Here is a 27713-nt window from a genome sequence, read left to right as displayed (position 1 = left end):
CCTCCCACTGAAGAGAGACCAGGCATGAAGAGACTGCTGGCTCAGCAGCTCAGCCACTGTCCCCTGCTCCACACATTCAAGGTCACTTGAGTTTCTCCATTCAGCCTGGTGGCAAAAATGACCACAGCCAAAGCTCTGCCTGACCAGTGGACTCTGCAGTCCTCACTCTTACAAAGGCAGATTCTGCAACGAGGTTAGAGCTGCACCTTTCTCCAGTGCAGGGCCACACTGTTTCCTCATACCAAAGCAAGAGCATGCAAGAGCATCCACCCACGGCTGCTTGTTGCCTCCTGCGAATCCACTGTAGTCCTCTCTCAGGCGTCTTCCAAACTCTGTCCTTGAAGAAGTTGGGGAAACTGGAATGCTTTGTGGATCCACCTGTTCCCCACCTTCTCACAAACCCGGAGTCCCAAGCCTTCTCAATGCAGAATGCCTGAATTTGGGTTTTATTATCTTGTTCTCTAGGGCATTTCTAGTGTGATCATGTGAAAGGAAAGTTAGTATTCAAGCTAGGGCATAATTTTAATTTTTTAAAACCTTATTTTTAATGTTGGTTCTTAAACGCTTTAATCTCCCTTTTAGCCCACCACACACCAGAGATAGTGGAAAAGAAAAGATACAGGGGAAGTGGACCTGTTTAGAAAGGTTCTTTGGGGCAACTCCCATCTGTTCTGTCATCAGTTTAGTTCACAGGAGTCAGCAGCCGCAGCTCGATCCACTCATAAACACTTCATGGATCCACCAGCAGTCCTGTTCAGTAGAGTCAGGATCGCAAACACAGTTCAGCAGCGGTGGCACTACCTAGCAGAGACATCTAGGCCTCAGCTTTGGCATAAGTCAACAGGAGGGACCAGGGAGGAGTGCCAGGAGAAGTTCCCAGCTGTGCCTCTCTCAGCAAAGTGAAGATCAGTAAAAGCGTACAGCTAGCTAGCTCTATAAGTAGTCTCAGCCTCCATAGTGACTGTCAAGTCCTTTTTATATCCCTCCAAACATCACCAGCTGACACTACTCTGTCAATCAGCCAGAGTCTGAAGAAGCACCAGGAAACAACTGCAGCACCCCGCCAGAAGCTTTTTGTTGCGTTTCTCTCGATGGAGTCCTGACAAATGCAGCTCAACTACACAATGTAAGGTAGACCAAGACACACTTATTGTTAGTAAAGAATCCTTTATCATGTGTCCTTTCATGTGCTTGTTTTAGCAGAACATCCTCTCTCGTGTGTCTGCTTTAGTCAAACATTCCTTCACGAGTCTGCCTTAGTCTTTTACCTGTGCATGCTTCAAGAAAACACTCCTTTTTTTTTTTTTTTTTTTTTTTTTGGTTTTTCGAGACAGTGTTTCTCTGTATAGCTCTGGCTGTCCGGGAACTCACTTTGTAGACCAGGCTGGCCTCGAACTCAGAAATCCGCCTGCCTCTGCCTCCCGAGTGCTGGGATTAAAGGCGTGTGCCACCACGCCCGGCAACACTCCTTCAAGTGTTGTCCCAACACCATCCAACACAACCGACTCTCGGAAGAACCCTGAGTTTCCACTTCACAAGGGTGCACTGTGAGGGTGAGGCAGAACCCCCTGCAGCTGGTGCAGAGGCTGCACTCCACCCTCCTCACATGCTATGCAAGTGTTTGCCGTACTGCTCAACTGTACTCCCAGTACATTGATTGACTGATTAGAAACAAGGTTTCCCTATGTTGGCCAGGTTTGCCTTAACCAGGCTACCTCGGATCTGGAAATCCTGCCTCCAGTTCCTGAGTAGCAGAGGCTCCAGGAGTAGGTCATCACATTCTACTCTGGCATGTTGGGATTCTAAGCCCACAAAAAGGGAGCAGGCTCAGTTAGTTCTCTGCAATGCCAGAGGTGCTTGGGTCCTTCCTGGAGGCCATACTCTGAGGGAAGACATCTTTGAAGTCATGGCACAGGCGGGTTACTTGTTCCTGTTCTTTCTCAAAGACCCTTTGCCTGTGTGTGGACTGCTCCCAGTCTCTGCACTTTTCTCGCTGTCCTCTTGATCCCCAGGCGATCCCTTTATGGCAGTGGTTCTCAGCCTGTGTGTCATGATCCCTTTGAGTGTCAAATGACCCTTTCATAGGGGTCACCTAAGACCATCAGAAAACACAAACATTTACAGTTCACAACAGAAGCAAAATTACAGCTGTGAAGTAGCAACAACAATAATTTTGTGGTTAGGGGTCACCACACACGAGGAGATGTATTAAAAGGTCGCTGCAGCATCAGGAAGGTTGGGACACTTTCTGGGCTCTTGGGAAGCTGGCTCTTTAAGATTCAATCCAGGACACTCATATCCCAGGGCACTCTGCATCCCTCAGAAAAGTAAGCAGAGTCCCTTAAAACCCGCACTCCCGAAATGTGACATTGCTACATTCAGGAGCCTAGAACACGGCTATACTCTTGCTCTCTACCATAATTTACCTGTGGTGGAAGCAGATTGTGTATTCTGACCTTTCATGTGGAAAAAGGAGAGGGAATGTTTAAGTTAGGGTTTTATTGCTGTGAAGAGACACCAAGACCACAAGTCAACTCAGGAGAAAATATTTAATTGGGGTGACTTATTGTTTCAGAGGTTTAGCCCATTATTGTCAGGATGGGCAAACTTGGCAGCATGCAGGCAGACATGGCGCTGGAGAAGGAGCTACATCTTGATCCACAGGTAGCAGAAAGAGACTGTCACATTGGCCAGATTTGAGCTTATAAGACCTCAAAGCTCTCCCCCACAGTGACACTCTTCCTTCAACAAGGCCACACTTCCTAATAGTGCCACTCCCTTTGGGCCCAGCATTCAAGCACAGGAGTCTATGGAGGCCAATTGTATTTAAACGACTACAGGGAATGACTATGCAAATATTCTTCATGGGACTGAAGAGACAGCTCATCAATTCAGAGCACTGGCTGCTCTTCTAGAAGATCAGTGTTTGACTTTGAGCACCTACATGGTGGCTAACAACTGTCTATCCTCCAGTCCCGAGGGCTCCAACACTATCTTCTGACTTCTGGGAGCGCTGCTGGTAAAACACCCACTGTATAAAATAAAAATAAAGAAAAAACCTCTAGCCAACTCACAAATTGTCCCAACATGTAGCACACCTGGGGTCCCCAGTCCTCCACTGGCCTGAAAGCCATTTGCTGTAAGAACAAGAAAATTCTGATCATCAGCCACAGGGGGGGGGGGGGGGCTCAGTGTATACTACTGCAAAGAGGGGTGGCATTGTCCCAAGAGCATTGTCCCACAAGCCACCCATCTGCTCGCACAGCTGTAAAACATTTATCTCAGTCCTGCATCTGGACCCTGGTCTAATAAATTCCTCCAAAGGTATGCAGTCCACATGGGTGGCTTCTCTAGATGGTGGCTGAGGGCAGTTACACAAAGAGGCAAAGGGAAGCAATCATAAAAGTTAAGTCAGGACAGCCACAGAGGACAGCAAGAGCTGACATGTCAGGGCTGCAGTAAGTTAATGAGCTACTAACAATGCAAAGTCACGTGGGACAATGAAATGTTGAAGTTGAAATACGAATTGGGGGCTCTCAGGTCCCCCACAGCCAAGCTGACTTGTATCGTGGAAAGAGCATGGGATGCAGAAACAAAAGCACCCGCCATCAGCCACCGGACCTCTGCCATGAACTTGAGATACCCTTGGAAAAATCGCTTCATCTCTCTGAGTCTTTTGTGCCATAGACAGGAAAAAAACAAAACAAAACTGAGGCATCAAAACGTGAGTAGAAGGAACGGCTTTTTTAAAATGGGGGAGGGACCCAAGTCGATGTTTCTGTACAGCAGGTGTGTAAACGGCTAGTAAATATCCAATAAAATCATATGAAAACGTACTGCTTCTCAGCCTTGGTCACTAGGGAAATATGAATGTGATGTTACACTCATTAGGATAATGGCTGTTAAAATAGTAAACAAACAGAACAAACCAAGCGAGGTGTGTATGAGGATGTGGAGAAACTGGAACCTTTGTGGGCCACTGGTGAAAGAGCAAACCAGCATGGTCATTATGGAACACAGCATGGCGTGGTAGGGTGGCTCAGTGGGAGAACGTGCGTGAATCCTACAGCAGGACCCACAGAGGAGGGGACGAAAATGACTCCCACACATGCTCGCACACACATAAATACGTGCAATAAATAATTAAAAGAAAACAGTATAATGGTTCTTTTAAAAGTTAAATATATGATCCAGTTATCCCACTTCTGGGCATGTACCCAAGAAAATGAACCTGGGCCAGTGATGGCTCAGCAGGTAAAGTTCGTGTAGCCACGGCTGAGGAGCTTAGCTGGCTGCATTGGACTCACTGACGGAGGCGAGACTGACCCCCAAGAGTTGTCCTCCAAGTGCACGAGCCGGCCCACATATGCGCACAACGAAGTAAAGCTGAGTAAATGCAATAATAGCTTTCCGAGGATGAGAATCAGAGCTGAGACAGATACCCGGAAGCAAGCTGCTCACTGCTGAATGGGCGAGTAAAAATTGGTCCAGCCTTGACACTTCTACAAGAATGACATTAAATTACAAAAGGTCAGAGATACCCTATTCAGCTTCGAGGAGGAACCTAGAGCAGCCACAGATAGAGACAAAGACATATGTCGAGGGCTAGGGCGAGAGCAATGGGACCCGCAATGGGAGCTGGTGCTCAGAGGCACAGAGCTTCCGTTTGGGGGAGAGAACTGCACCATGGGAATGATTAGTGACCATGGCTGCCCAGCGGTGTGGAAGCACAGGATGTCCCTGAACTGTGCACTCAAATAGCATTGCATTTTGTAATATATTATTTAAAAAATTAAAAATTGAGCTCAGGAAGTCAAAGGACCTTCTTACAGCACTCCTGTATGCCACGCACCTGCTACTGGGTTGCCAGCATAGGTCCTTTCCACATTAAACCAAGCAACGCAGTGTCCTGATGGGGCCCCAGCGTGGCCACAGGAAGCCTGGGGAGTGGCGCCTCTTACTCCAGTGCACTCTGTAACATTTAAAGCTTATTGGCTGCGGCTGGAGAGGTCTCGGAGCTTAAGAACTTGCACTATTCACCAGGTGTGGTAGTCTCAGAGGCAGGTGGTTTTCTGAGTTCCAGGCTAGCCTGCTAGCCTGATCTAGAGAGACAGAGACAGAGACAGAGTCAGAGACAGAGAGATCCAGAACATCCAGGGCTACACAGAGACACCCTGTCTTGGAAAACCAAAAATTAAAACCAAAACCAAACCCAAAACAACATCAACAAACCCCTCCAAGGACAGTACTGCTCTTGCAGAGAACTGGAGTTCGGTTTCCAGCACCTGCATCAGGTGGCTCATGACTCCCTATAACTCCAGCCCCAGGGGATCCAGTGCTTCCTTGTGGCCTCTGAAGCATCTCGACTCAAACACAAACCTACACAAACACATACACACACACAGTTAAAAGTAACAAAATAAATCTTGGAAAAAAAAAGAAAAAAACCTTGCCAGGCATAATGGCCCAAACCTTTTATTTTCTAGTGCCTTTGGCAACTGTCTTTTCTTTTTTTTTAACATTCTTTTTTACTGGATATTTTATTTATTTACATTTCAAATGTTATCTCCTTTCCCAGTTTCCCCTCTGGAAATCCCCTATCCCATCCCTACTCCCCCTGCTTCTACGAGGGTGCTCCCCCATGACACAAACCTTTAATCTCAGCACTCAGAAGGCAGAGGCAGGTAGATCGCTGAGTTCAAGGCCAACCTGTTCTGCACAGTGAGTTCTAGGACAGCTAAGATATATAGAAAGACCCTGTCTCAAAAAACAAACAAACAACTCCCCCCAACTTCTTTCCAAACCTCACAGTTACCTACATATTCAGACAAGATAGTAACTAGACAGTCATCACCCCAGGAAACGACCAAACAGCGAGGAGTCTAAACGGCAGCCACATCCTGGAAATCACTGTCACCCCTGGTCAGGCAGCCCATAACACTCAGCCCTATATACAGACACTATCTAAATGGGCTTTCATAATAGTATTAAATATTAATATTAAAATGAACACAAAGCACACATATCGACACGGCTGAACCTCACAATTATTTGAAAGAAATAAAACAGATTCTCTTTTTTGTATGAATAAAGCCTAGTGTTTTTTGACTATGTTTTAGGTCACGAATTAACTATCTGTATTATGTTTAGATTGGTTTTGGAGCTTACCCCATTGGCTCATTTGCCTATCTGGTCCCAAAGTCATATTGTAGTAAACGCTACCAGTGTATGGTTTTGATATCCAGACGTAGAAAAATTTAAACACAATTTCACATCTGTGTGCATGTGCACGTGTGCACACAGGTGTGTGTCTGCCATGGCACGGTCGCGGACGTCAGAGGGCTTGGCGGTGTTGGCTCTCTCCTCCCACCTTTTTCTGGGAGGAGAATTTCGGGAATTAAACTCAGGTTGTCAGGCTTGAATGGCAACTGCTTTTGCTCGCTGAGCCTTCCGTTGGCCCCATCCTCATGCTCTGTTTTAAAAACTAGCTCATCCAGGTCCTACTGCAAATGAGGGAAATCTCACTGGAAATACCTCTCTGTCCATCTGTCTGTCTGTCATCTATTGGGGAGAATTGACATCTTTACATTACTCATGGACTTTCAGCTCAGTGATATTCTATAGTTTTCTAAGTCTGCCAGACTATCAATGGCTCCAGCTTCTGAAGGGGCTGAGCAGAGCCAGGGGATCTGGGCTCAGGCAAGCTGCTGCAGACCTGAGAGGCTTCACCTGCCCACCATAGTGACCTGCACAACTAAACTATTACCAACCTCTGCATGGGCCACAGTGAGGAAAGGACCATGGTGGAATTTCGCTGGCTGTTTCTGACAGTTGTATAGGATGCTGTGTCATCTCAGGCAGAGAGCCATCCAGTGCCCCAGCACCCCAAGGTCCCAACTCACTACCTTTACTTCTAGTTCATTTATTTTCATACATGTTGGTATACTGTGTCCTTAGAAGTTAAGAGCAGCAGAAGTGACCCTGGGGAGACCTAACACCTGAGAACTGAGGCCCTGAGGTCACAGAGTCAGTGTGAGGGGGATAAACCAGCCTTACTGGCAGGGTTAATTTAGTGTTTCATTCACAGATCTTTGAAACATTAGTACGTGGTAGTTTTATATTCCAGGCATTTGAGACAAGGTGACAAAAAGAAAAATCTTAGGCGCTGGAGAGATGGCTCAACAGTTAACAGTACTGACTGCTCTTCCAGAGGTCCCGGGTTTGATTCCCAGTGCCCACATGTCTGTAACTCCAGCTCCAGGGGATCTGGCGCCCTCTTCAGGATTCCCTGGGCACCATGTATGCATGTGGTGTGTGCGCGCGCGCGCATACACACACACACACACACACACACACACACACACACACACGAGGCAAAACACCCAGGCACATAAAAAAATAATTTAAAAGAAAACACAAACCTCTGTCCTTGAGGACTTAGTATTCTAGTAGGAGAGGCAAAGGAGTCAGATGACACGTGAATGTGTTGGAACATGGTGAGTTCGTGGACAAAATGGATCATGGATAAAGGGATGGAGAAGGCAATGAGAAAATGTCCATCTTGGCCCAGATTCTGGGAAGAAAAAAATAAATTCCTCTGGCAAATCCCTAGTCACAGACTGACCTTGGATGACGGGTGGGGAGTGGAGGTGTTGGGGCTGGGGCATAGCTGCTGTGGATTCTCTCCTTAATGGAAACACCAAGTCAGGTAATTAACACAGACTGTAGGTTGTTAAGCATTTCTTTACCTTTCCAGGATGTAGTCAGGCGCTGCCTGACCAAATAAAGCCTCCAACTTGAACAAACCAACCATCAAAAAAAAACCATAAATGACATATTTAGGATTCAATGTCGAATCTTTTTGATGCCTAAGCCAGGGCTGGGCTGTGGCAGGCATGAGGGCATTAGCCTGGCACCGTAAGGCCTTCAGTTTCATGGCTAGCACTTTTTAGAAGCAAAACCCCCCAATACCCTGTGCTACATCCTGTGCTCACACTTCATCTGCAGGACTCTATAGACAAGCCAGAGCTTACCCTGCACACTCCCAAGGGCAGGCTTCGGGGCGTGCGTGCTCACCTTAAAACCCAGCAAATTTAGGCTCATCGCATCTCAGTGTTGGAAGTGACCCAGAAAATCCCAACTCTGTCTCCCTAACAAAGGAGAAAGGCTCATTATCGTCCCCTGTTCACAACTCCTGGCAGAGGAGAACAAGAACACAGAAAGCGATTCCTGACAGCCGGAGGCCTTATCAAAGCTGTAAACGACTGATCTAAGACAGGGGCAGAGTTGGAGGCTGGCTCTCCCGTCCTCCTGGTCAAGTGATTCTGGGGAGGATTATTTAGCAGAGGATCTAAGCTTTCTTATTTCAAAGATGAATACCATGTCACACGAAAAGGGAGAGGAATGATCCTATTAGACCTATATAATCAGTAGAGTATACCAGATAGGCTCCACATCAATCAGATCAGAATTAATTATAGGCACGATATTCAATTTTTATATTGTCATATAAAATGTTATAGTGTGTGTGTGTGGGGGCACCCTGTGTCCCAGCCATAATGCTGTAAGAAAGATAATCAGCCCAGATCAAACATTGGAAACTGGAAGAGTCAATTTCAACTCAGGTGTTCTGATCCTAAACCTAGAGCGTCCCAGTCTACCCCCATGGCTTTGCAAGTTATATTAGAGGTTCAGAGAATATAGCCTAAATATGGAAGGCAGCAGGAGATGATGGAGTGGCCCTGATGTCAATTTAAACTTCTTACCCACTGGCTTAGGTCACACCTGGGTTGAGGGCAAAGCCAAGACCCAGGGAAGACAAATGGCCAGCTCTTCACCAGTGGAGAAAAGACGAGGCCATCCAGCCCACAGCCTGGGGCCTGCCTGGTCTCACTGCTCTAAGATGTCTCCTGCTCTGAATTAGGAATGTGGGCTGAGAATCCAGGTGAGGATGGTTTGTGTGGGTGTGGTTGATAGAGATCAGCTGCTGCGGTGGCTGAGGCTAGCGGCCTGTTCAGCAACGCCAGGCCACAGGGGAACAGCTACTGCCCAGCTGCCTTCTTGAGAGACAGAGTGCGTGAAGAGGAAGACAGGTATCAATAGTTAGAGAACAGAGGCAGCCATCGGGAGAGGGGAGGGAGCCAGAAAGAAGCAAGGAGGCCCCTGAGTGAGCTAGGAGAGCTCTCCCAACAGTGGAGGGAGAGCTCCCAGGACAGTGGAGGTAGGACCCAGAAACAGGGCCTTTGCCTTCACTGGGGCTTTGGCCTCTTGGTAGCTTTCCGGGTAGGAGTTGCAGTGTCTTGCTGTCAGGACAGCCTGAGTGTGGAAGATGGCTGCTGATTAGCCCCTACCTTGACCCTGGGCTAGGGACAGTGAGGTTCCTACTGGAATTGGGGATTGGTTGGGTGTGACCCAGTCTTCTGTTTATTGGAAAGAACTGGAGAGGCCGAGGCACCCCCCTCCCCACCTTTTTCTACTACCCCTCCCCTTGTTAGGCTGGGGTGGGGGCGGGGCTTGATTTTACTGAGGCCTCTTGAGCATTTCTAGCTTAGGACCCTGCCAGCTGGCTGGGAGCAGGACAGAGGTCACTTGAACTCAGACCACACGTCCCTGTTAAATACATCAGCTTTTAAATCAATCTTTGTCCAAAGTCCAGTGAGTTCCAAGACTAGTAGAGTTCACAGCGGGGAGAATTTCCAGTGACGGAGTGGATCCTTCTCCACAGGTAAGAAGAGCGGTCTGCGACCTGCTGCCTGGGCTGGGGCCACATCTCCCTTCTCTTTTTGCTGGCAAGTGGCTGTGGGGGGTTTGAGGCCTCTGTGGTGGCAGGAGCACAGGTTAAGTGGGGGTGAGGATGGCTTTCCAGGGGTGTCACAGTTCTTTTTACTGGAGATGTGCAGGCTCTACCTCATGAAGGCATTGGGCTGCTCGCTTCCCAGGGGTGTCGTATATATACGATGGGGTGGAAGAGGTGGGGGTGCTGTATGGAGATGCACAGCCAAGGGACAGAGACCACAGAAATCCCAGGCCATGGGGAAGTTTCTTCTGAGACTTTACTATCCAAGCATTTAGGGTGTAAGGGAAGACTCGACTCTTCCAAAGGCAGCCAGCCCTTAAAACATACAGCCAAACCTAACTTCCACCGGTGCCTCTTCGGTTTCCCAAGACAGTGTTAGCCATAAGGAAAGCCACGGATTGCTGGGTTGACTGAGTGCAAATTCAGGTCTTCCAGTCTCCCTTTGGGAGAATCTCTCAGTCTCTATCTTGTGTGAACCTGAAATGCCTTGAATTCTCCCAGATGCTTCTGTGTGTAGGCAAGCTTGGAAGGAACTCATTTCTCGGCATTGGGGCCTTTCCCTAAGGGTCCATCGGTTCTGGAGACTCCTGGGCTGGGTATGAAGACTCTCAGGTGGCCTTGGTGTAGAAAGCACCATCCTGTATCCGTAAGTCACAGGGCTCTTGCCGCCTCAGGTCACCATCGTCTAGTCACATAGAGCCACACGTTCTTTCATGTACAGACAACTCAGGGATGTTGACTTTGTGGGTTATGGCCAAGCAAATTGTTCTCATCTTTGACTCTGGTAAGGTCTCTGCCATATGGACTTGTTGATACTATCTTATGTTTCTAGGCAGCTAGGGAGAGGGTACAGGTCTGGGAAACCAATGCCTAAGGAAGGTCTTGGTTCACTTATGAGATCTATGCCTCACCTCAGTTTCGTTATCCGTTGAAGGAAAGCCAGACACCATTTCCCAAAAGTTGTTCTAGAAATAGAATTATACATGTGAGTGTGTTTGAGGAGCCTGAAAGTACAAATCTAAGCTGCTCACTCTTCAAATGATTAAATCCAAATGTGCCCTAGGGTAGCAGGAGGCGGCACTCACACATTTAGGAGACCCTGTGCTAGTCTTTCGGTCTTTATTTTCTCACCAGCAACTAAAAGGAGTTGAGACATGATGTTCACTAAGAGCCTTCCATGTATAAGGTGGGTCTGTGCGTTGAAGGGGGTGCCCCTTGCGATTTGAGGACGAATTTGAATGTTTCCATCCGATGGAGCCTCCCTCCATCTTATCATGATGTCATAGCACTCCATAGCATCTCTCATCAGAAATCCTTGTCTTCTTTCCGTGTGTTAAGTTTCAAGAGCATAGGGTTATTGCCTCTGTTACTTGTTGTGTTTCCAAGTTTTTTAGGACAGATCCTGGTTCAGAATAGATGCTTAGATGTTTCGGGGAGGGATGGAAGTTGGTGTGGCGGGAAAGGAGCTGGAACCCCTTGGGAGAGGAGGCTGAGGACCTTGGAGTCTGTCCGGTTGTCTGAGTGTGGAAACGGACCTCTCTGCTCACATCTGGGTTAAATGCTCTCATGTTTCTGCATAGAAGATGGGTGAGAATAGTAAGATGGAGATAGACAGCTTCCCCTCAAGCCTCAGCAGCCCCTTCCCTTGGTTCCTCAGGAGCGACCACCCAGCTCAGCGTAATCTCCTTGCCTGGTAGGCACCCTGGATGAGCGGTTAAGAGCACTGGAAGCCTGTGATACTTTCTAAGCCCCTGTTTTTTCCTCACCCGAGTATGGTGGGACCTAGTTCTGCTGTTGGGAAAGTTAAATGTTCCCACGTCTTAAAGGCTATGTCACAATGGTCTTTAGTTCCCTTTGTGTGATGTATGGGATTCCAGAGAGCTCGGGACGCCTGGCAGAGGCCATAGCTTCGCAATAGGAACGATGACACCTTGCCTACCTGATCGCTGCTGAAGATTGGCTCTAGGCTTGAATCATCTGCCGCCTGAACCCAGCTAGCAACAGATACTGTATTTGTGAAGCTGGGTGGAACCATGGGAACACAAAAGTAAAACAAGAAAGCAACAAAACCCAAAACAAACAAAAGACTCGAAAACCAAACCCGGAAGAGCTCATGGAATTCCCATCAGCTGTACAGACTGTGTACATAGTGTGAAAATGCCACAAGGAACTTTAGTACCTCCTCGGCAGGCAGCTTATCTTGATGGGGACACTGATACAAACAACAAATGTCGTCTGTAATCTTCAGGACTGAGTCGAAGGTGCTTTGTTGTCTAACCTGACCTGTCTCCTTTCTTTCATCCTGTATATGCATTGAGATGATTCTGTCACATGAGGATATGTGTGCTCTTCTGCCCGGAGACGTCTTCCTCTTCCCACGCTACCTACATGATCCCCTTGAGGCTGGGGAGTAGAAGGACCCAGGCCTCACATTGGAATCTAGGCTCTGCATATCTGGCCAGGTGAAACCAACGTAGCCTTCTAGAGTCTGTTTCCCCCACGTGAAATGCCTCACTAGTTTTTAATTCAGTATTCATAAATAGTATGTAGCCTAGAAAGGACTCAATAAATGTGTAATTTAACAACAGCCCATTTAAACTATCCTAGCAGTGATTATCAGTACTAGTACAGTGTAACTCTCCTCCACTGGATTCTGGGCTCTCTGAAGGCAAGGCATGGTTTTGCCTAATCTGGGTTGAGCCTGACACCTGCCTCATTGTAGGTGCTAAATCTACCTAAGAAGGATGCTGAAAGATGGAGTGATAGGATCCCTACAGAGTGGGCTGGTCTTGCAAGGGTTTGAACATTGGCTGGGTCCTGGGGAGGTTTTGAATGCATTCATATGGAAAACTTGTTTACTTAGTACCCTCTATGAATACACAGTCAGCATCTGGGAAGGCAGAGCATGTGGCCTGTGCCAAGGGCAGGCCTGGGGTGGGTGCTCATGCAGAGCACAGCTTTGTATGTCCTGAGGAGCAGCAGAGGGTACCGAGGCAAACAGAACTTGGGGCTTCTGCAAGAGCAGTAAGTGCTCTATGCCTGAGCAGGAATTCATGCTCTTGTTGTTCGATGGGTGTTTTAGAGGCTGAGCAGTGAGAAAGCTGGCTGGGAAGTTTACCTAGAGGCAGGAGGACACTGCTAACAGACCACGCACATGAAAAGTGGAGGTGGGTAGAAATGCAAGTTCAGGGACTGGGTAGAGTGCTGAGCCAGCCTTCACAAGCCCCTGGGCCTGATCCCCTGGGCTCCATCACTAGCACCACAGAAACCAGGTGGTATATTGTGTGGGTTCTACTCGGGAGGTAGAAGCAAGAGACTCTCAAGTCAAAGGTAAGCTTTAAGCCTGGCCTACATGATTTTTTCATGTTGTTGTTGTTTTAATGCATATGGGTGCTTTATCTATATATAGATAAATATCTTCATATACACCTGCATGCCAGAAGAGAGCATCAGATTCCATGATAGATGGTTGTGAACCACCATGTGGGTGCTGGGAATTGAACTCAGATCCTCTGGAAGAGCAGCCAGTGTGCTTAGCTACACAAAAGCCCGGGCTACACAAAATTCTGCATTAGAAAAAAGAAAAAAGAAAAAAAAGAACAGCAATATAAAACAAGGTGCTGATTTTAGAGGAACCCTCATTACACCTTCATGGGGGCTTAGCAGTTCCGGGTACCAGTCCCATCAACAGTGCAAAGAAGTCCTCTCTCAACGAGTGCCTCCATTTTCTCGGTTTTTGACTCCATCTCTCTCACAGCTCCTGAAACTCTTAGGCAAGCAGAGTGTGGAGGGCATTGACCTCTCAGAGCAGAGTCCACCATACAGTATAAAATATCATTTGTGGGGTAGTGAGGATAGGATCCTGGGTACCAACAATCAAATGACCTTTGATATAAGAAATTCTATTCTTTATCATAAAAGAGAAATAAAAATTACTCACTGGACCTTGCCATCACTGCCCTGTAGATAATTCTCAGTGGAATGCACCCACGAATTCCCTGCATTTTAAATCCATCCCTGGCTAAGAACAAATAGCAGCTGTCCCAGTGGGGAGGTACGGTTCGCAGATCTATATTCTAGGGCCTTGCTTTTCCTTATGCCTTGCTATTAGCCACTTAAATATACTTGACTGGTTGAGTTTCCACAGATGTTACTTTTCTTTTCTTTTTTTTTTTTTTTTGGTTTTTCGAGACAGGGTTTCTCTGTATAGCCCTGGCTGTCCTGGAACTCACTTTGTAGACCAGGCTGGCTTCGAACTCAGAAATCCGCCTGCCTCTGCCTCCCGAGTGCTGGGATTAAAGGCGTGCGCCACCACGCCTGGCAGATGTTACTTTTCAAAGGATGAGCCCTAGTGGCCAAAGATCTGACACCTGCACCAAAACTCTTAAGACGTGCTCTAGGTAAATAATTTTTGAAGCATGAAGTCAAAGTGTGTTTGTGTCTTGCTTGCCAGAGATTCTATTGTCAGTATCAGCTGAGACACAGGCTTCCTTTCATCCTTCTTTCCTTCCTCACTTGCTTTCCTTCTTTTAACGTTTATTTGTGGTATGCATATGGGTGTTCTGCTGGCATATATGTGCCTGGTGCCCACAGGGTTCAGACGACATTAGTTCAATTACAGGGGGTTGTGAGCCATTGTGTGGGTGGTGAGACTGAACTCTGATCCTCTGCAAGAGCTCTTAACTGCTGAGCCATCTCTCCAGCCGTACAACATGATTCCTTTAATGCCCTTAGCAGAAACAGCCTGTGCTAGGCTCTGACAGAGATGGATGTGCCTGTCTAGGTGGGAAGCCCTTTGTCAGGGTTGACTGAATAGGGAATTCACAGCCTGTCTACACTTTTGGACTTAACCCCCACATTCTCCTCCAATTATATATTTTTTCCTAACAGAAGTCTGCCAAATTCTGCTCTTTTGGTCACATAGGTGGGCATAGATGCAAGAGGAGCCACCTTCTCAGGCACATGTGGGCAGATGCACCTGGTAAAACTTCCTGGGAGTGTTGCTCTCTTCTTGGTGATGTGCTTGGGTTGTATAACAAGCACAGAGGTTAGTGAAGGTGAACCAGGTCCAGACTGAAGGCGGCCAGATAGACCCTGCTCCCCCCACCCACTTCTGCTTAATGCGACAGTTGGTTTCATTAAGTTTGTAACCATTACTTTATGGTTCTGTCCTGTGTTACATAATTGAGGACCCTTCTGTGGGCTCAGTAATGAGGTTAAACATTATTTATTCGCTGGTTTGTGAGCCTTTACCTTTCAGTAAAACTGTTTCCTGGAGCAGGCGTTTATATAGGTGCCCATGAGGAGAGGCTCTGCAATCCCTGTCATTCTGATATTACAATTAATTTCTAATTACTATTAGATACAATTGTGGTGAGAGTCTATGTACTTATGACTACTGGCAATAGATTACCATGCGTATGTAAAAGTCTTACTACATCCAGACCAGCACACAGGCAAAGATGGCAATACTTGGACTGTCTTTCTGGAGGCCATCGCTAACCATAGATCACATTTCCCCATTATAGGTAGAGTCCTTGTTTCTCATACTTCCTTTATCAAATCCTTGGGAAATTTGGTGATGGTTTCTAGTTGAGTGGAACCATCCCCTAAGTACCCCCTGGTGACCATGGTCCCCACATAGGTGAGGTATAAGCCTATAAGGCAGAGCTTTGCTTACTCCTGCTTCTCTATCTCCACGTGCTCTCTCAGTCTCTTGGTCCGTCGGTGCTGGCTTCCACTTGGAGCGCATGCGCTATGGGCTGCACTACGCTGAGAACTTCAGCTCAGCTTTGCGGCTCTGTGAGAGCTCCTTAACTCACAGCACGTGGCGCTCCAGCTTTTGGACTGACCAGATGCTCCTGGGTCAGAGCGAGCCTCAGCGTTATCTGAGCAGTTCACTGGCCGCAAAGGCATTAATTCTTCCCAGTGGCTAAGATTCGCTTTACAGAGTGAATGGATGGAGGAGCCCTGGCCTAGCGATTGTCTTCTCCCAGACGCCATTACCGACTTATCTGTTTGACCCCACTATGTATTTTGGTGTGACGCTTTGTGTCCACATTGCCAAAGTTGCTAATTTTCTACATCTCCAGCTGTTATTCAGGAAGGACTGAAGCGGACCTTGTTTTCCTCTGTATTCCACTTCCCCATTTCTCCCTGCTCGACTGGCTGAGGATTCTCTCATCCATGCTAACTCAACTTCCTGTGTTCTCCATCTAATTCGACATGCTGACGGTTTTCTTCAGGTTAAAAATGGGAGCATCTGGCCGAGTATGCTATTGCACGCCATTGCCCAGGAGGCAGGGGCAAGCAGATCTTTGAATGGTCTACATAGCAAGTTCCAGGCTACTAGCCAAGGGTGCATAAAACATCTTAAAAAGCAAAAACAAACAAAATAACTCCCCCCCTTCTGTTCCAGCCACTTCCAGATGTGTCTACATTTGCTGCCTTTGTTCAGTATTCTGGACTTCTGTCCTCTCAGCTTGGTGGTGTTTCCTGGGTTTGTTCTCTCTTGGCATTGTTTGGCATTGGTACAGTGTCTTATCTTAGGATTCCTCTCTGGATGGCGTTGTAAACTTGGGCTTTCTGCGGATGATTTTTTTTTTTTCCTAGGAATTCCCCAAGGCTGCATCCTGATCTCTCATCCTGTCACTTGGCCCATCCACACAGATTGCCCTGGGAAGAGAATCCCCTCTAATGTCATCAGAGCTACAGGAAAACTTCTGCTGTGTCCTTTAGTTTAAGCTGGTCACAAACTGACTTTGTTGTCCCCTTCCTCAGTTGTATTGTATTTCTTTGAAACAAGGTCTTATGTAGTTCAGGCTGGCCTCAAACTCACACTCCTCCTGATAAGCCTCCCGAATGTGGGGATTACAAGTGTCTGTCACCATGCCTATTGGAAGGGAGGCCCTACTGGTGTCCTTGAGTCCTGCCTCAGGCAGAAGGATGATAGGGTTGCTGTAATAGAATCCTACAGACTGGTAGAATCCCAGTGTCATTTCTTGTAGGTCTAGAGGCCAGAAGTACAAGATGGAGATGTCATTAAGATTGGACCCTCTCAGGCCTCCGTCCTTGGCTTTCATGATAGCTACCTCCTCGTTCTGTCCTTCCATGGTGCCTTTTTTTTCCTGTGTGGGGGCATCTGTGACATCTCACTTTCTTTTAAAAATGGACATCGGCCCTACTAGATTTGGTCTCATCCTCACGACTGAATTTTAGTTGCCACTTTTTAAGTTCCCATCTCTGAGGTCACACCGGATGGAGATTATGGTCAGTGTTGTCGTTCCGAGGCAGGGCCATCGGTCAGTTCACACTAGAAAAGGAGCCCCCAGCTGCGCGGTGGGAGCAGATACCAGGGTTGCTTGGTAGCATAAGCTGAGCAGGGTAAGGAATTCCAGGCAACATAAAAACCAGACTTTGTGGCAAAGCAGACAGGGTAAGCAGATGGCTGGAGAGCCCTAGGGAATGAAGAAGTGTGTGACCCTGATCCCCTGATACCACGTGCCCCATTCCTGCAGCTCCCCACGATGGCTGGTCCCAACAGTGACACTTGTAATGCTGCACTTCCTCTGTCCGATGCCATCTCCGCATGGAGAGAGCTGCAGGGACAGGGTTGGACAGATACACTTGATTGCTTAGCATTCTGTAGATTCTCTGCCTGCCCCCTTCATTCTGGTGTCCGTTTCTAGGCCAAGCAGGCCCTCATCACCTGACGGATCGCTGCAATCGCCTCTTCCCTGGCCCGCCTTCAGCGTGTCTGTTCTAGTCCAGTACACCCATGGCTCCTGAGCCCAGCTCTGAACTTACTGTCCCTCTGTGTGAACACGCCAGTGGTCTCTGTGCACTGTTCAATCACAGCCAGACCTTGGTCTGGAAATGAAATTCTTTCATGTCTGCCGCCCACAGTCTTCCTTTGATTTTATTTTTATCTCTGCCTTAAGCATGCAGAAAGGACTTTCCCATTCTGTGCCCTGATAGCCATTGCCTGTCTAAAACAGTCACTCGCTACCTCTGATGCAGGTGAAATCCTGCCCATCTGTTATCAAAGTCAACCCCTCACTCATTAGCGCATTCTTTAATCTGTTCCATGGTGCAGATCTTATACACTTATGCTCTGTTCGCAGTGGTGGTTCCCACACCCTCTTTTTTTTAAATTTTGTTTTACTTGAGTGTATGGTCTTTTGCCTGTATGTGTAACTGTGTGTCACATGCATGCTTGGTGAACATGGGACACCAGGAGAGGGTATCACATGCATGCTTGGTGAACATGGGACACCAGGAGAGGGTATCAGATTCCTTGGAAGTGGAGCTACAGGCAATTATGAACCATCATGTGGGCTCTGGAAACTGAACCCCGGCCCTCTGGCAGCATGGCCAGTGAGTGCTTTGAACTGCTGAGCCACTTCTCCAGTTCATGGGGAAGATCTATCAACCCTTTCCCTGACCTAATTGGCTTGGAGGTCCCTTGAGAACTGTGTGCTTTGTCTAAGAGTACTGGGTGGACATAGTTGGTGTGAACAGATGAATTGAGTGTGGGGTAAAAGTCCTCTTGATGTTTAGTGGAAAATTGAAGAAGTTGTTGTGTTTGTGGTTCTAAACAGACTATTCCTGCTGGGTGAAGAGGCTGGCATGGAGTGAGAAGCTGGAGTAGGGCTATAGAACTGTTCTCCTCAGGGTTGGCTGGCTGGGTTTCTCAAACCTGAGTGCAGCTGGGTGATGAGGGAAGGGGTGTGACATTAGCTTTTTTAAAACACACACACACACACACACACACACACACACACACACACACACACACACACAGAGTCTTAATATGTACCCCAGACTGGCCTCCAACTCAGAGAGTTCTGCCTGCCTCTGCCCCCTGAAATCCAGGATTAAAGGTGTCCACTGCCAAGTCTGGCTAGCTTCAAAGGCAGTTAGTTTTGGGGCTGGCATCAGAGTTCTCTTAAAATCCATAGGTTAAAAGTATCGTTATCTGCTTGGCTCTGTCTGCCCGGCTCACAGCTGCTCAGAACTAGCGTACAGGGAGGAAGAGAACAGGCCTAGGCCTTATTAGGCTGCTGTGTATTCCTGTACCCCCTGGTCAGGCACAGCTATAGGCACAGCTGGTTCCTGAGAACTGCACAGGGTGACCAAAGGGCTCTCCTAGACAGACTGTCACCATGGCTTCTTAGGGGAGCAAAGGTGAAGCCCTGGGTGACAGTTAATAGTTCATCCAGCCGTGGTGTCCGTTCTTCTGTGACTCATGAGAGTTGTTCCTGAGGTGGGCTGATCTCAAGGATTCGTTTCTTTACTTAAGCCTGGAGAATCTGTGCCCAAAGATGAGACATAGGGACTCAGTGTGGCTTTATTTTTTTTTGTTGTTGTTTAATGGCTCTGTGCAGGTAATTCTGAGGGACAGCTGGGATTGAGATCAAATTTGTGGGTGACCATGAACATGGAAATGATATTCCTTACCTGACATGGAGTTCATCCATTTATGATATATATATATATATATATATATATATATATATATAGCCTGCCTGCCTGCCTGCCTGCCTGCGTATGCATACATTTGGAGTGTGTGTGTGTGTGTGTGTGTGTGTGTGTGTGTACCACATGCACACCTGGTTTCTTTGGAGGCCAGAAGAGGACATCAGATTTCCTGGACCTGGAGTTGCAGATGGTTGTGAGCTGCCATGTGTGTGCTGGAAACTAGACCCAGGTCTCCTTGGAGAGCACCAGTGCTTTTCACCACTGAGGCCTCTCTCCAGCCCCTGTGCTCAAGTCTCACGTGCATGACTTACTGTTGCTAGTGTTGCCTGATGGTCACTGAGCTCATGAGGGGCCTATCTGCTCACATGGAGGGAAGCAGCTGGTGTAGTTGGGCAGCACTGCACAGCTCCCAGGGATGAGCAGAGGATGTTGAATTCTCTATGGCCTTACTTCTCTAGGAACTGCTATTCATTTCCTTTCCTTGGAGGAAGGATTTGCCCAGAGCAAATGCCAGTGGTAGAACACAGGCCTTGGGTTTGAACCAGAACACTGCAAAAAAAAAAAAAAAAAAAAAAAAAAACCCAACAAACTCCAAACAAAACCAAAACAATAAGATCAAGTGGTGGTGCAAAACGTTAATCCCAGCACTAGGGAGGCAGGGGCAGAGGGGTCTCTGAGTTTGAAGCCAGCCTGGTCTTCAGAGTGAGTTTCCAGGACAGGGAGAACTACATAGAGAATCAATCTCTCTCTTTTGTGTGTGTGTGTGTGTGTGTGTGTGTGTGTGTGTATGTATGTGTAAAAGCTCACAGAAGTTAGACAAAGACTAGGTTGTTGTTGTTGTGATGTGTGTGTCTGTGCACATGTATGTGGGTGTGCTTGTAGGGATGGGGCCAAACCTCAGTGATGGTTTTCAAACGCTACCTTTTTTTTTTGTTGTTGTTTTGTTCTTTTTCGAGACAGGGCCTCTCACTAGCCTGGAGCAGGCTGGCTGGCCGACGAACCCCAGGAATCTGCTTGTCTCCACCCTCCCAGCTCTGGGGTTACAATTGTGTGCTACCATGCCAACTATTTCTGAGGATCAAACTCAGGTCCTCATGCTTGTAAGGCAAGAGCCAACTCTCATATCTGACTCCCTATGTGGCCTGGTTCTTGCTGTGTAGGTTAGGCTGGCCTTGAACTCAGAGCTCCTCCTGCCTCTGCTTCCAAAGTGCTGGGATTTACGGTGTGCACCACCACACCTGGCTCCTGTTTTGAGCATGAAATGGTTCAGGGCTCCTAAGTTCACGTTTGGGTGTGGAGCACAGTTTAGGTTCTTGTCAGGTTCCTGCTGATGTTCAGATTTTCAAATCCTATCAGGAGGGCATGAAGCTCATGCTTAAATGGCTTTGAACCCCTCTTCATCCCACTTCTGTCTGGGTTGGCTTATGAGCATTCAAGTCTGTGACATTTCTCACTAGGACATTTCCACCTACCTGAAACATTATCTTGGAACAGAGGCTTGGGATAGAGGTTTGCGTGGAGCAGGCTGATGGGACAGGCAGGCCCCCATCTAGCCGTGTGAGGAAAGCCCCGCAGCGTCCAGCCCCAGATACACAAACTGAGGCCAAAGCAAGGCTTCCTTTTAGCCTTTGCCAACTAAGCTGGACATGCTGGCTGTTTGGGCCTTAGTGGCCTTGATCTCTGGAGGCGTGGCTTCCAGCTTTGGCTTCCAGCTTGCTTGTGCAGGAGCTAGTAAAGACGAGTGTTTACCTAAGGATCCATGGTCATAGTGTGGACAGTGAGCGGAGAAGCCCTAGCCTGCCTTGGGCTTAGAAGCCATCTTCTGGCCCCCATCTGCTATTTCTTTTCTATGGGAAAAGCCTAGTAGCTTGAATCCTTTCTACTCTGACCCCTGGCAGGAGAGCCTCCTAATACCTCTGTGCTCCTTACCTCGCCTTCCAAACGTGCAGAATGCGCTAAGCTTTTCTTTTGGGTTTATTATTCTTTCTTGGTAGCAAGAATCCAATTGGGTTTTTTTTTTTTTTTTTTTGGAAGAAAATGGAGTCTAAAGGTGAGAGTGACATTATGAAGAAGAGAGATGGGACTCTTCTGGGAGCCTTCCCTGTCTGCCCCGCCAGGCCCTTTGTTCTTTTTTTTTTTTTTTCCCACAGACAAGTAAGTTTGCTGCCAAGAATTGACTTTTCCATGTTTGCTCAGACAGGGCTCGTGAGTTCCTTTTCATCTCCAGTAGGTTGATCAGTGGAAATAGAGCCACTCTGGGATGTTCTAGAAATCTCCACGTTTCCTTTGATGGCCTGCACATCCGCCATCGAGGCGTGGTCCTCGGATTTCCTCAGCAAGAACCACACAGGCTGTACGGGGTGGGGGGGGGGCTGAAGAGAGAGGAACAGACCCCTAAGTACAGCGTCTGCTGGTTAGGCCGAAGCTCAGAGCCCAGCCATCTCCTCCTGCTGCAGTGTTACAGGCATGCTAACCTGATAGACCATGTCTGATGGACATATGATCCACATAAAACCAGGATGTGGCATAGACAGAGTCAGGAGTGGAGGTGGCCTGGAGCAGGACCCCTGAAATGCCAGCGTGAACTGTCTTTCCTTAATCCTGCAGCAGGGAGAGTCTTGTGCCCCAGGCGGCCCATGTAGAATCAGGCATCTGAAGTTTTGAGTGGCTTGCTTTGGGTGAGAGTATTTCCCATCTAATGTATATGCTGGTTGTGGACATGATGCATGGACCAGTGTTAGTCTGATTGGCAGGCGTGGCAGGACGTGGGCAGAGCTGGAGCATGGTAACGTTTCAGTTTTGCTGTTGCTGTGAGCTGGCTCCAACCCTGACTTCAACCATAGCTGTGGGAAGGAATGGTGACCTCGTGTACCTGAGTCTCTTCAAAGCCACGGGTGCAGGTCTCGCTGTTCTCAGTCTGGCCGTTTAGAAACTTTGAACAGAGCCACCCAAACAAGACACCGCCTTGTTGGTAAACTTCATGTTGTCTTGGCACATTGGGCTTTTGGGATGTCTAGTGAGATGGGAGAACATTCCCTGGTATAGTCTTCTCTAGGGAGGAGATTGCACTTTTCACCTTTGGCCTGCAGAGGAAGAGAAGAGGATCCAGTGGAGGTTGCCACAGAGGCGACCTGTGGCTCAGAGACAGCTGGGTTTTAAGGTGGGTGCCTTAAAGATGAATATTCATCCGTTGACCCAAATCAGCCGCCTCTTTTGAAGAGCACCCAGTACCCAGCAGCCTTTGTTCTGGCTATAAAGGCACACTGGAATTGGAAGCATTCGTACGAGGTTGCCCCATGTTTACCAGAAGGAACTAGGAGTCTTTGATGGACCCCTTCAAGGTTTCTCAGGCCCCTGGAGTTGAGCACTGGCAGGGGTCTAGAGCAGAGCTTGCATGTGGTGGTGGGAAACATGTGTAGGCTGGGCAGAAAGAGCAGTTAAAGTTGGGACCGGTGCCTGCAAGTGAAGAGACCAGGCTGCACTCAGCCCCTTCCTCCCCAGGGGCCCCTTCCGGGTCGTGCCTTTTGATGTGGGAGAGCTGCTGTGCTTTCTCAAGATGTAGGTGATGGCCACTGGTGTCTGCAGCTTTGCTCTTCTCTCCTCCTCAAGCCTGATGGGGGTCTGTTTTCGTGCTTTTTTGACCACATGAATATTCACACCAAGATTTGCAGAGAACATTTAAGGTGGCCACAGGTGCTGGAGGCCTTCCTGCCTGCCTGTGCTGCCTGCCTCTGTAGGCACCAAGACCCAGTAGCATCTTGAATCACCACAGCAAGCCTCTAGGGAGCCTTCAGCATAGTGTTGCCTGTTCTCTGTTCTGTCCCCTCTATGTTTTATATAGTCACCTCTTCCTGTCCCCCAAGTAGGAGCTGTGATGAGGGAAACACACATACACAGCTTGCCCTGAGGACGATGGAGTGGGCTGTGGCCATCTTGGCCCTTTGCTTTCTATGTCAGCCTCTTGCTGGGCTGGACCTCACTCCCACCATCCTGAGAAAGGATAGTGCTGAGTGGGGAGCCCACTTTCCTTATCAGTAAGGATTCTACTGTCGTTCATGTGTTCCTGTTCTCTCTGCTTCCTGTAGTGGGGGAACAGGAGAGGCAGGAAAAGTGGAGACAGAAGTGGCCTTGGGTCGGAAGTCCTTACCTGCCATTGGAGTTCTTTCGGGGTGGGCATCTTTATTTTGATCTGACCAGAAACTCCTGGGTCACCTACGGCCATTTTTTTCCCTTCCCACCTCATTTATTTCACAGTTTCTCGCGCTCGCGTGCGTGTGCGCATGCGTGTATGTGTGTGTGTGTGTGTGTGTGTGTGTGTGTGAGATGGATTTGGTCATACCTCCTGGTTACCCTCCTGTCCTCTACTGCTGAACCCCCTCTTCCCTAGACGGCCGTCCACAGTCACTGTTGTGTGCTCTGCTGCATTTGCCTAGGGTTGCTTGCATGAGCTGGGGACACCCATCTCTCCTATTACATCACCAGCTTAGCAGCTAGGCCTGAGGCCTGGATTAGCTTTTCTCCTCTCCTCTCCTCTCCTCTCCTCTCCTCTCCTCTCCTCTCCTCTCCTCTCCTCTCCTCTCCTCTCCTCTCCTCTCCTCTCCTCCCCTCCCCTCCCCTCCCCTCCCCTCCCCTCCCCTCCCCTCCCCTCCCCTCCCCTCCCCTCCCCTCCCCTCCCCTCCCCTCCCCTCCCCTCCCCTCCCCTCCCCTCCCCTCCCCTCCCCTCCCCTCCCCTCCCCTCCCCTCCCCTCCCCTCCCCTCCCCTCCCCTCCCCTCCCCTCCCCTCCCCTCCCCTCCCCTCCCCTCCCCTCCCCTCCCCTCCCCTCCTTAGAACCTGAGAGGCTCATCAGCTCTGAGTGCAGTGCACTCCTTGGAGGTGGGTGTGGGCAGAGCATGGAGGGCTGGGAGGCTGAGTGTGTGTCAAAGTGCTTCTGTGCAAGCTTGAGGACAGGAGTTCGGAGCCCAGGAAGCCTGTAAAAAGCCAGGCAGGGTGGTGTGTGTTGCAAGTCCTCACACTGAAGGGGGGTAGAGATGGAGGACTGTGGACCCACTGGCCAGCTACTATCAGTGAGCTCTGGGTCCATTGAGAGAACCTGTTTCAATAAATAAGGTGGAGAAGGATTGAGAAAGACACCTGACATCACCTTTGATTTCTAGGCACATGCACACACACACACACACAACACACAGGCACATGCAAGGGCACACATACACGGGCACACAAATACATACATACACACACGTGCACACACATGCACATGCAACACACATAAACAGGCATGCACACCCACACCAGCACATGCCCAAATGAATCCTGTTATTTAGAATGGTAATTAAAAGAAGGTAGATTTGGCTCCTTAAACTTTCTGGATCATTGTTTTTTGACTTAACCTTCTTTAGGGCAGGGGACAAAGTTGAGTTTGGTTGGCATTAGAGGTAGAGCCTCTGTGTTAAGTATTTAGTTGGATGCGTGGGCCTGCCACTAGGTGAAAAGACCATTCTTGGGGAGTAAATTTGGAAATCATGAGCAAGGTCTGCAAAAAGGCTCCCTGGGCCCCAGCATTGCTGCACTGCACATGGAAGAATGGATCCGGACAAGCAGAGGCATAGGCGGTGTCTGGATGCTCTCAGGGCTTCATGCTCCAACTAGATTTCCTTGGATTGCCCATGGACTTATCCATTTGTTTTTAATCACAGAAATGGCCTCCACCTTCAACCCCAGAGAGTGTAAACTGTCCAAACAAGAGGGGCAGAACTATGGCTTCTTCCTCCGCATTGAGAAGGACACTGACGGTCACCTGATCCGGGTGATTGAGGAGGGGAGCCCAGCAGAGAAGGCGGGGCTCCTGGACGGCGACAGGGTGCTCAGGATCAATGGTGTCTTTGTCGACAAGGAGGAGCATGCTCAGGTGAGTGGACAGCTGGGGTTCTAGCATCTCTCCAGCCTCCACATCTCTGCCCGTTACAGTTTGGGGGACCAGAGGAGCTTGCTTCTCTTCTGCCTGCCACTGGCATGGATTTATCATCATATTTTATGTCAGACAGTCTAGTTGCTTATAATTAACTGAGAACTGTAAGAATTATTATACTTTAGGGGCTGTCAATGTGGCTCAGTGGGTGAAGGTGCTTGTTGCCAAGCCTGACGACCTTAGTTCAAATCCCTACTTGGTGGAAAAAGAGAACTGACTTCCACAAGTGTCCTCTGATTTCCACCTGCGTGTGCCATGGCATGTGCCCTGTTATAAAGCCAATCAATCAATACAGTAAAAAATGTTGTACTTTAATAGTGTCAGGCTGAACATGCATTGCCCATTTACTGTGAGCTAGAAATTGTGAGCTAGACAATTTTATCTGAATAACCTGTTAGCCCCTCAGCATGAGCTGGTGATTGCACAGATGAGGCAGCCATATGTAGGTGACTTAGCCTGTTAACATTCATGTGGTGAGCATATGCAAGAGGTTGGCCTTGCCCCATCTCACTGTACCATGCTGCCCCTTCCTAGGCCCGAGAAGCCCCACTGTGCTCTCTAGCTCAGCGGTTCTCATTTTTCCTGATGCTGAAACCCTTTAATACAGTTCCTCATGCTATGGTGACCCTCAACCATAAAATTATTTTTTTTGCTACTTCATAACTGTAATTATGCTACTGTTATGAACCATAATGTAAATATCTGTTGTGCTGGATATCTGATAGGCGACAAAGGGGTTATGACACACAGGCTGAAAACAGCCGCTCTAGAGCACTCATCGCTGAGAAAGACCAGTCCTTGTAAGGGCTTCCTGGATTCCCACAATGCCAGGGACCCAATCTAATCCTCCCCTAGGTTGTAGTGGTGAAGGTGATACCCATACCCTCTGCTTAGGGGTATGGGTATCAAGTCAGCCTTGCCATCTTTAGGGACACATGATGAGCATCTTCCTCCTGCAGTTGATGTGGGGAGGGTACCCTTTACCACTCCCACTTTCTTCCTAGGTGGTGGAGCTGGTCAGAAAGAGTGGGAATTCAGTGACTCTGCTGGTCCTGGATGGAGACTCCTATGAGAAGGCTGTGAAAAATCAGGTGGACTTGAAAGAGCTGGATCAAAGCCAGAGGGAGGCCGCTCTGAATGATAAGAAACCGGGCCCTGGGATGAACGGAGCGGTGGAGCCGTGTGCCCAGCCACGGCTCTGCTACCTGGTGAAGGAGGGCAACAGCTTTGGCTTCTCTCTGAAAACTATCCAAGGTGAGCTTGGGGTGAGGATCAAACAATAGCCTTCTCGAAGACAGACGCTGGCTAAGGACAGCTTCGCTGCAGTTGCTACGCATGCCATGCGCAGGGTGGTGTCACTCTCTTCACTCTTTTCCAGTAGGAACCCTTTCTCTGCAGTTGTACAAAGAGAGATCAGGACGTTGGCCGCATTGGACAGCAGCAAGGGCTGAGTGGGGTGCGAGTCACTCTTCCCTAGCGTTTGTTAGGCTAGTCTTTGAATTCAAGGGTTGATGCCTCTTCATTGTTTGTGTGGTTTTTCGAGACAGGGTTTCTCTGGGTAGCCCTGGCTTTTCTGGAATTCACTCTGTAGACCTGGCTGACCTTGAACTCAGAGATGCACCTGCCTGAGTGCGGGGACTAAAGGCATGCACCACCACCACAGGGCTTCATTGTTCTTTTCTAGATCCTGTAGGGTGAAGGTGGAGGGGAAGCAAGGAGGAGGGTTTTTGTTTTTTGGTTTTTTTTTGTGATAGTTACCATTGAGTAAGACTGATCATCTCTTTTCCTGGCTTAGAGAAGCCGCATGTTCATGTACTTATTCAGCACATTTTTGAACATCTGTCATCATGTTACAACCCTATAGAGTTGCTGAAGCTGGTATCTAAGCCCTAGACTCCAGAGACATTATAGAACTCTCAGTTGAGGTCCAGTCTCAACTGTCCTAAGATGTCACTGGCCTATGCTTTGAGGAACATATTTGAGAATCCCTGGCCCTCAGGGAGTCCTAGAGGTCCTTTTTCTGTGGTTTCAGAGGACCACACCATGCCACACTGTTGACCAGAGTTCTTGGTATTTCCCTGAGAAACTGGCTGGAATTGGGAGCCATGCTAGTTGACTGGCTCTGTCTTTAATTGTTATATAGAAAATAGAAGAGGTTGGTAGTTCAGAAAAGATGTTGACACGTAGATAACTGCCTTCCACAAATGAGCTGTATTACAGGAAAGGGGCCATTGGGTGAGTGTTAATGCCACCTGACACTAGTGATATCCCCAGCCCATATTCTCTCTGCTGCTGGTGAGGGATGCTGGTAGCGCACTGTTTGATGAGAGATAAAGACGGCTATTTGCCAATTGAAAATTCTCTCAAGAGGCAAGTGACCTCTAGCCAGAGATAGCCATTAACCATGAGAAACAGTCCTTATATCTCTATTATTAACCACAGTGGTGGGTGCTGAGGGCCAAAGAACCTGG

The 27713-nt window shown here is 48.4% G+C and overlaps 1 protein-coding gene across 3 annotated transcripts in view; it reads left to right on the top strand.

The window, feature by feature from the left end:
• The first annotated feature begins 9637 nt into the window (after positions 1-9637).
• Positions 9638-27713, top strand: part of Pdzk1 (PDZ domain containing 1) — a 35240-nt gene continuing 17164 nt past the window's right edge. The window contains exons 1-3 of one of the 3 annotated variants that reach the window (XM_021158343.3): positions 9638-9724; positions 24971-25182; positions 26247-26496. In XM_021158343.3, the coding sequence (XP_021014002.1) occupies positions 24973-25182; positions 26247-26496 (460 nt within the window). In that variant the 5' untranslated portion in view covers positions 9638-9724; positions 24971-24972. The other 2 variants (XM_021158346.3, XM_021158344.3) reach the window with 2 other exon arrangements.

This window comes from Mus caroli, unplaced genomic scaffold, assembly GCF_978045245.1.
Source record: "Mus caroli unplaced genomic scaffold, Mus_caroli_1 scaffold_3, whole genome shotgun sequence".
NCBI lineage: Eukaryota > Metazoa > Chordata > Mammalia > Rodentia > Muridae > Mus > Mus caroli.
Note: the sequence above shows the minus strand (reverse complement) of the source record. Positions and strands in the feature narration are given on the sequence as shown.